At 39.0% G+C, this 9,423-nt stretch overlaps 1 protein-coding gene across 1 annotated transcript; it reads left to right on the forward strand.

Annotated features, from left to right (window-relative positions):
* Positions 1-6,157: 6,157 nt before the first annotated feature.
* LOC125187119 (heat stress transcription factor A-2-like) lies at positions 6,158-7,549 on the forward strand. The gene is made up of 2 exons (XM_048083643.2): positions 6,158-6,614; positions 6,695-7,549. The coding sequence occupies exons 1-2, from the start codon at positions 6,303-6,305 to the stop codon at positions 7,397-7,399; spliced, it is 1,017 nt and encodes a 338-aa protein (XP_047939600.1). The 5' UTR covers positions 6,158-6,302; the 3' UTR covers positions 7,400-7,549.
* The last annotated feature ends 1,874 nt before the right edge of the window (positions 7,550-9,423 follow it).

Here is a 9,423-nt window from a genome sequence, read left to right on the forward strand (position 1 = left end):
AATCAAACAAAGGAGTCTGGGTGCGCTGGAAAGAGTGAGAGGGGGTATCCGGACGCGGATGGTTAGGCGAGTCCATAGTGGGTCGATAATCTCCGAATGCCAAATGACCCAAATTCCTCTGATGAGAAGACTGACCCCGATATTGGCTTTGTTGCCACGGCGGGGATGTCAGTGACCACGACTGGAATGGAGGGGGACTGGGACTCGATCCCCGGGGGGTGGGACTCGATACCCACAGCTGAGATGGCTGGGAAGAAGGATAGTATCTGTATCCCGATTCTTCCGTGCCGGGTGAATCTTCGTCTCTCCCGTGCATTTGGTATAAAATTCTGAAGAATGAAATTGGAGGTGGAGTGAAAATGGGTGTGGAGTGAAAAACAAATTGGTGGGGTATTTAAATAAGCCAAAAAAATAATTAGAAATTCAAAATTAAAAAAAAATAATAAAAAAATAAACAAAAACGGCGACCGCCGCGCAATAGATAGGCGCGGCGGTCGCCGCGCTTCTCTCTCCTGCGCCTCGTCCTCGCCGCTTTCGGGGCGAATGCCCGTCCGCCCCAACAAAATCGTCCACCTCCGGGGCGGACGCTTCACTCGCAATAGGCCGCCGCGGCTAAGCCGCAATGGGGGCGGCCGGCGCGCCACCCCTATAGTGGATGCTCTTAATTGTTGAAAACTTTCTATAAATGAATGTGTTCTATTTTTTTGAACGGTCAAAAATAGTAAATGTGCTCTATTTTTTATGGACGGATGAAGTACTAAAAATCAATCAACATATTTCTTAGATACAATCAACATGACAATATTTATATATGAATATATGCAATTAGGATTAGTTAAAATCTCATATAGTTATGCATGGACAGCATCAATTTAGGAAGAACCGTAGCTTAACTTAGTATTCAATAACATGGAGTAGGGATGTGATCATATGAAAACTCTAAATATTGCACAAACTCAAAACTATGATCTGGACCATTGAAAAATGTCATAAAAAAGCATCAACAAGAAAATGTCAACAGAATTTCAACGGTAGTCAATGATTGATGTTGTGTTGATATTGTGTTGACATTAAAATCATGAAATTTTACATTGTGTTGATATTGTATTGAAACTGTGTCGAGCAGTTTTGAGTTTATACAATATATAAGTTTGCATTTTATCACTACTCACGTGTATATGTCTTTCCAGCGGCGTATACATGCTGGAACAAGGGGGTACAACTGTACCCCCAAACTTTTGTGTATTAATACATTATTAGTCCTACTTTCACAAAATCCATCGGCGGCCCAGTGGTAAGTCGGGTCTTCCTTCAAGCCAGAGGCCCACGTTAGAAACCTCTTGAGCACATATCCTAGTCTTAAACTTTACTTAAACTTATATTCTCTTCTCCAAATTAACTTTGTTTTAATTGCTGGGGTTTGGTGCCCCTTGCACAGACGAAGACTTGTACAAAACAAATAAATCAGATAAGGATCTATTTGACCGATTATGCGATTAATCAATTCATATGTTAAACAGATAATTGCATGCTAGAACGCAAATAATTCATGCTCAAAGAAAGTAAATCCTAAAACATGAATTCTATGGTTTAGGGTTACCGATTTTGATTCTCCAAAGAATCGACGATTGCTTGCGCCTTCTCCACGATGATCTTCAATACTAGACCACGGATCTTCTCTCTGGTTCTCGAACTGTATCTCGATATCAGGGTAGGCTGATCTCATCAAAATACTAGGACTTGGATAAAGAAGACACAAAATTCTCACGGAGGAGAGTTGAAAATTTCGACTCCTTCTGTAGAGAGAGGAGATCGAAAATTTCAAATAAACTTAAATTATGTGTTTGTCTCTCCTTTATTCTCCTATTTATATAAAGTTCCTTTTGGGCCCAGACAGGGATCTATGGAAGGTTTTGGATATGGGCTCCCCCAATTAGCCTTTTACTAATTAAATTGAACCCACAATTTAATACAAGCTTTAATTGGAATATTACGAGCAGCCACTACAGAAGTAATATTGAACTCTCCCCATCCAAATCCGAAATTACAAGTAATCCGGGTTTCCACTTTGTTTATTATTTATTTCCCGCGCTTAAGATATAAATGTCCATTAATTAATTAATGTCTGTTATAGACTTAATTAATCAATATCTTATTAATTCCAAGAGTGGATTTAGCAAGAAACATTATTTTATTATTCATAGAGTAATAAAACTCCAACTGGCCAGTTTTCCGAATAATAAAATCTTGTTCGAGCTCCTCTTGAGGACATTATCAAACGAGACTCACCTCGCGCACGTTTCAACATAATAGCAATCCTAGCACTGCTAGATATTAATCACCACTACCCAATATATCAGGATTATTGGGTTGCGAAAAACCCGTACCATTTGATAAGTCAAAGTAGTGCATAATCAATACCGTATGCTCAATGCTAACATATGTAGATTAAGAAATAGTATTTTATCAAGATCTAGTCTTTCAATAGATAGCATAAAGACATGTCTTGCTGTTAGATCCGTTCAGTGCTATACCACAACAATGTCATCTTATTTCAATAAGGCTTAGAAATATGCGGACTGGCATTGCAATCTTTCACGATAGATAGTCTAAGCCTATCTAGGTTGTGAAATTCTTCTTTTTCTTTTGCAAAGCATTGCATAGATCTGACCGTGTTACCTTATAGTGGACGCCGCCCACAACCGGTCTACTAAGCAAAAAACTTAGACTTTGTTTGCTTCTTATACATTTAAATGTTTATAAAACATCTTATAAATGCACAAACAAACACAATGTAATAATAATAGTGATTCTATTCGTGTGGAACTGCTCGAATAATACTGAATCGGGTTAAAAATGGATTGTAGAGTTTTTCGTATACAAGCAAGATTCTATTCGCTCGAAACTGCTCGAAACATGCTTTTCAGTATACCAAACCTAACATTAATCTATATCACCTCTAATACAATTTTGTTTTGTTCTCGTTTCATTTTTAAGTTTCATTAATTATTTTATTTTTAACAAATACATTTATTAGTTTAACCACTAACTTGCTCTTTTATAAGTTAATTTTGTATTCTTATTTGTTAGTTTAACCACTAACTTGCTCTTTTATAAGTTAATTTTGTATTCTTATTTGTTAGTTTAACCACTAACTTGCTCTTTTATAAGTTAATTTTGTATTCTTTCATATTCATTTTTCATTAACTATTTTTTAATAGATACTATGGCTAATATAAAGTATATATATTTGTCGTTTAAAAAAAACTCCATATTTATTAAACTAACCTCCTCATTATATTTATATCTATATTATATATTGTCAATTAACAAAACATGGATATTTATATTTCAAATGTATAATATTATGTGATACTATAAAATAATTTATTTTTATTTAAAATGAAATTTTTTTAAATAAAAAATAACGATAAAGATTTTATTTAAAAAAATAAAATAATTAAAAATACATAACAACGAAAACAAAAAAAATTAGAAACATTTTGAACTTTTAAGTCGTAATTATTTTTTTCACCCCATATTGAAAATCCTGAATACGCCACGGCGTCTTTCACATAAATGTTTTAGGAAAGATCGACTGCCACATGACCTTTTACGCTATATTAGATGTTAAAATTCTGCTGTCTAAAATTAATCTCGGTACACATATAAAAATTGATGGGAAATTGAATACAGTTCTATTCATATATTCGTATATAGTTAAACCAAATTAAGAATGAATGAAATAATCTACATAATAAACCTAATTTAATCCATTGTAGCTAATTTACGATAGCTACTAGCCCAGACAGAAATAATCTTATTAAAAAATTGTTAACACTTTTATTAAAACAGATAAATAAAGGTGTCACAAAGTACTATACGGATTACGGAGTAGGTAGTTATGGAATAATCGGTTCTATTTATTCCCATTCAATTCGTGCCCAAGAGTTTTGTTAATAGAGTACTTTAAAATTCAACTACTCCTATTAAAATTTATAAGTCTTTTAGTATTATATATAAGGGCATCCGCATCGCTGCGCGATGCTGTTTCGGTCTCGTCTCGACGAGACAAGACAGCATCGAGACAGTGTTGCGAAGCTGGTCTCGTCTCGACGAGACGCGACATCTCGTCGCGCGACGCGTGCCGGAGAGGCCGGCCTCAAGCTGGCGAGCCACGCGCGCGGGCCACGTGGCGCGCGCTGGCGGATGGCGTCGGAATTATGACGTAAGAATTTATTTATTTATTTAATTCGAAAAAAATAATTTTTTTTTAAACGGTCAAATCACCGTTGCCAAACGGTCGATTTTTTCAATATTTTTTTTTCTTTTATTATTCTACAAATACTCCATTCCTCTTCCATTCTCTTCCTCTTCCATTCTCCATTTTACACACAAACACTACACTCATCTATTCTTTTCTCTCCAATTGTTGAAAAAATGTCCGGCGATGGAAACTCCAGCGGCGGCGGCTCCGGCGGGCTCGACTTGAACTCGTTCGACGATTGGGCGAGCATGTACAACTTTTTGGGTACTACCGGTTCGTCGCCGGGCACCCAAGCCTCAAGCCTCGACGACTCTGTCGGCGTACCAAACACCACATTTTGATGTGGATGCATACTATCATCCCTCCCCCCTCAGAGGTACGGGCAATCGTCGGGATTATTCCAAATTCCGGAGAATTTTTTGCCGCCTGAACGCACTTTGCCCTATCGGCCAATAGGTGGAGGCTCCGGCAAGATCGGCGTCAATGCCGAGGAGGAAGAGGGCGACCACGAGGTTGTGGGGGACGGCATGCCTCATCCATACAGCCAAAAGGAGACGTTGGCTCTGTACGACGCTTGGATCAGCGTCTCGTACGATCCTGTCGTCGGGAATCAACAAACCCACAAGTGTTTTTGGAAAAAAGTCACCGAAGTTTACCACGCACGAAGGCCGAAGAAGACCTTTGCCCGCAACATGAAGATGCTCCGTAGTCATTGGGACCGATGCGACAAAGATGTCAAAAAATTTTGCGCGATATACAGAACAGAAGAGGTGAATTATCAAAGCGGAGCCAATGGAGCCGACATTCTGAGAGCGGCGTTGCGGGTCTTCAAAGACGACGTCGGTAAAGATTTCAAGCATGTCGATGTTTGGTCGCAAGTCCACCAACTTGAAAGGTGGGCTGGCGGTGTCGAGTCGGACTCGAAACGCACGAAGCACACGGCGCGTGGCCACTACTCGTCTAGTGATGGTGGTGAATGCAACACCTCACAATAGGGCACGCCAACCGATGATGCAGGGGGGTCTTCCGGTTCACGACGTCGGCCCCAAGAGACCAAGGCGGCGAAGGCGGCTAGAGCGAGGGTGAAAGGGAAGGGGAGGGGCCGCGGCGAATCAAGCCAGGCGGGCTCGGGCTCCGGCACGGGCTCGAACACCCTAATGTCCATGTACCTGGTCGCCACGATGGCGGACACTTCAAAAATGAATCCTCGCCAATTTGAAGCCCATATGGACGGAATCGAGCATCTGAAAGCTCAACTTGGTATTCGGGATCGATCTAACTTGGGTGCACCGCCGACTTCGGGGGATGATTCGCCGGCGGAGTAGCTTTTTAGTTTAATTTAGAGTATTTTAATTATGTATTTTTTTTATTTTTTAGGATTTTAAATTATGTATTTTTTTATTTTTTAGGCTTTTAAATTGTAATTTTTATTTTAATTAATGAAGTGTGTTTTTATTAATTGAATTTGTTGGAATTAAAAATAAAAAATGAAATTGAATGAATAGTTAAAGGATGAGATGGTTAAGAGATGAAAGGATGCGAGTGTTGTCTTTTAATTAAGAGATGAGCTGAAAAATACAATAGGACCTATAAACAGAGATGAGAGATGAGACGGTTAAGAGACGGATAATAGAGAGAAATGAATGCGGATGGCAAAGATTAAAACAAGGGGGCAACAATTAATTACCATGAGCTGGTGTATTAAATTTTTTCAACAATACATTGTCAGGTAACTAGACTGCTCTTTTATTTCAAACTTAGAAATGCGACAAATGGCACCAAGATGTCCCCATCACTCAATCAATCTTTCCTCTTTTGGCTTAACATTTTGACACCTCACCAAATTTCCATCCAAATTTCAACATGAATTCAAATTCATCCCACAATACAAATCACAAGAATGGATATATGTAAATTATAGTACCCCTCTCTCACACACACAAAACACACACACACCGCCGCTTTGCCGTGAGTGTACAGAAATAATCTTTTTCCAGTACAAGAGTAGTACTAGTTTTTTAGCACGAGGCATAAAATGGGTGAAAACGGTTTTGGTTTCAAGGAGGAGAGGAAGCAAGAGTTTGTGAGTGTGAAAGAAGAGGTGCTTATGTATTCCGACGACGAGGAGGCGAAGCCGATGGAGGGGCTGAGAGAAATTGGGCCGCCGGCGTTCTTGAAGAAGACGTATGAGATGGTTGACGACGCTCGCACCGACTCCATCATTTCATGGAGCCTCACCAGAGACAGCTTCATCGTGTGGGATCCTCACAAATTCTCCGCCGATTTGCTCCCCAAACATTTCAAGCACAACAATTTCTCCAGCTTCGTTCGCCAGCTCAACACTTATGTCAGTATCTCTCATTTCTCATTCATACCAATTTATCAGTAGAAAAATACATGTGTTGTAAAATTAATTGAACTGTGCAGCGCTTCAGAAAGATTGATCCGGACAGGTGGGAGTTTCGGTGCGAAGGGTTCGAGCAGGGGAAGAGGCATTTGTTGAAGCATATGACAAGGAGGAAGAATAAGTCCATGGCGATTCGACAAAAGGAAGCTCGTGAGTCCACCGATATTCATGGAGTTGAATCGGCGGATGCGGAGCTCGAAAAGCTGAGCAGCGACTACGCTGGATTCAGAGCGGAAATCGCGAAGCTCAAGCACCAGAACGAGAGCTCGATGCAGGATCTAGCCGCGGTGAGGGAGCGTCTGCTTGTGACCGAGACGAAGCAGAAGCACATGGTGGTTTTCATGATCAAGTCCTTGAGGAATCCGATGTCTTTGCAGTGCTTGATTGAGAGAGTGAGGATGATGAACAAGAGGAGGAGAGTGGAGCATCGTTGCATAGATGTTGAGGAGCTTGTTGGTGGTGAGGCTGAGAGGAGTCTTGATCAGGTTTATCAGGAGATGATGATCGGAGCAGAGGCCTTCTCGTCGGATGAGTCTGGGACCAGCACCACTACCGCGTCTGAGAATGAGTTCTTGTGGGAGAAATTGATGGAGGATGATGTGATGTATGAGGATGAGGGAGACAACGCAGGGACTTGGAAGCATTCGGATATAGTTTCGGAGTTGGAGGGCCTCATTGCAGAGCCTCCGGCCAATGGAATGGTTGGTTCTTGCGAATCTGCTTGATGCACAGCTATGATAGGTATAATCTTGGCAATGGTTGAGCTCAACTTTGCAATGTTTGGTAGGCTTTGGATGCTCATCTTTATTGTAGATACACAAACATATGTTGCTTTGCTTTTCCATAAGTGCAGTGACTGTTGATCTTTTCTTGAATGCTTTGAATGTCCCTTAAATTTGGAAGGTTTCTTGATTCTTTTCTTTTATCCCTTAATCGCAATTAGACCATCTAAATCATGGTTTTTAGCTTGAATTGGATTCCATTTTATAAACGAGATAGTAGTATATTTTGAAATACATTTAGGTGACTATAAGATAGAGTATTTGGCTCTCTTCACTCTTGGTAGAATGTCATTATATTGGTGAAATATGCGATCTGGTTTAAAAACTAGAATAACATAACATGATTATTCTTAACCGTTAGGAGTAACACAAGATGTGACTGTGTCCAAATCAATGGTAAAAAAATTGAGTTTTAACATAATGTATTAGGTATAACACATTGGACAATGTATTTTATAACTATTCTAACTGAAGTCCAAAAATTGAGTGATGTTCTCTATTTTACGAATAATAAAATACAGTTCGCTAGAATGTTCAAGTGTTCAACGGTAGCCACGCGTCAGATGCCTTCCTAAAAAAGTAAGTGAGCAATTGAATGATTATGACTCAAATATTCCTGAAGAAGAAAATTGCAAGATTGAGTTGGTAAGTTGTGACAATGTTCAACGCAGAGAGTGTGTATCGGGTGTGTGAATTATACTCCATGTTTCATGACCTTATAGCATACCCCACCCAGAAAAAATAAGAAATACTAAGTAAAAAAAGAACAAAAAATTAAGTTCTTATATTAAAAAAAAATGGTGTTGCTGAGAAAAACTGTAGAAAGGTTTCTGTTAGATGATTGGACAAGACCCACTGCATCCAATTTTTCTCACTAAAATCCAAAATAAATAAGTTTTGTTTGTCATATTCCAAATGAATACATTTCACTAGAAAGTTCAAACAAAGAAAATTGGCTCCAAGTCTCACAATTCAATGGTAGCCACGCGGCGGATGGTTTCCTTATAAAGTAAGTGGGGAAATTTAATGATGTGACTCAATACTATATCTTGGCAGATAACATTTGTTTCCTAAAGCATAAAACTGAAAAAGATTGAGAATTGATCACAGCCACAAGCTCTCTCGCAAGTGATTACAACCACCGTGTAACAAGACAAGCACAATTATGAGAAGAGAAATTGATAATGATTTCCTACTAAGCCACAGTATTAACTTCTTCTTATTGTACAGATTGGTAAAAGTTACTTTGTATGTATAAGATATGTAGACATTATACAAACACATTCTGTTATGCTCACTATTTTGAAGACAGTCACTAAGAAAGGCTCCAGCCTAATCTGTTGAGTCAACCGAAAATCCTACAAAAGAAAATAAGCTGCACTATACAGTTTGGAGAGGGTTCTCAGCCTATCCAAATATTCCTCTTTGACCTTAAAAGGTGCCTCATTTAAATGATATTTGAATGATTCATCAACTAGAGCATTATCCATGGAAAATAGGAGGCTGGTGGCCAATGCAACTGAAAGATCAATTATCAGTTTTAACTCCCGCCATCATACTCTAAACAAGTTACTGCAATACACAAACTACAACTACAAACATGCAATGCACAAGTTCAATTTTTTATACTTAGCCATTGCGAGAGACTTCTAAAAACACAGAGCATCTCTTTGACTAATGCCAAAAAGAACCCAATCAAATAATCTTTTTTATTTTCCCTATCTTTCAGTTTCTTTCCTTTACTTTCTCATCATTTTACTTCTCCAAACCGTAGTACAGCTCAACCACTGCCAAGCACCACTTAACCCCTGAAAAAGTAGGAAACAATCCCAAAAGGATGTATCTGAACTGATAGAGTGAATTACCTCTATTTTCAAGATATAGAAACTTGTGTCATAAATCATCACCAGCCATAGCAAGACACATGGAAGCTTCTCCCAGTAATGAATCTCTATGCACATTTGATC

This window comes from Salvia hispanica, chromosome 5 (assembly GCF_029641045.1).
Source record: "Salvia hispanica isolate PSC_SH4W2 chromosome 5, Shi_PSC_v1, whole genome shotgun sequence".
Lineage (NCBI taxonomy): Eukaryota > Viridiplantae > Streptophyta > Magnoliopsida > Lamiales > Lamiaceae > Salvia > Salvia hispanica.

What these genes read in the sequence shown, in the direction of transcription:
- LOC125187119 (XM_048083643.2), top strand. Translation starts at nt 6,303, where the DNA reads ATGGGTGAAAACGGTTTTGGTTTCAAGGAGGAGAGGAAGCAAGAGTTT. An exon ending in TTCGCCAGCTCAACACTTAT is followed by an intron (nt 6,615 to 6,694) that starts GTCAGTATCTCT and finishes TGAACTGTGCAG; the next exon opens with CGCTTCAGAAAGATTGATCC.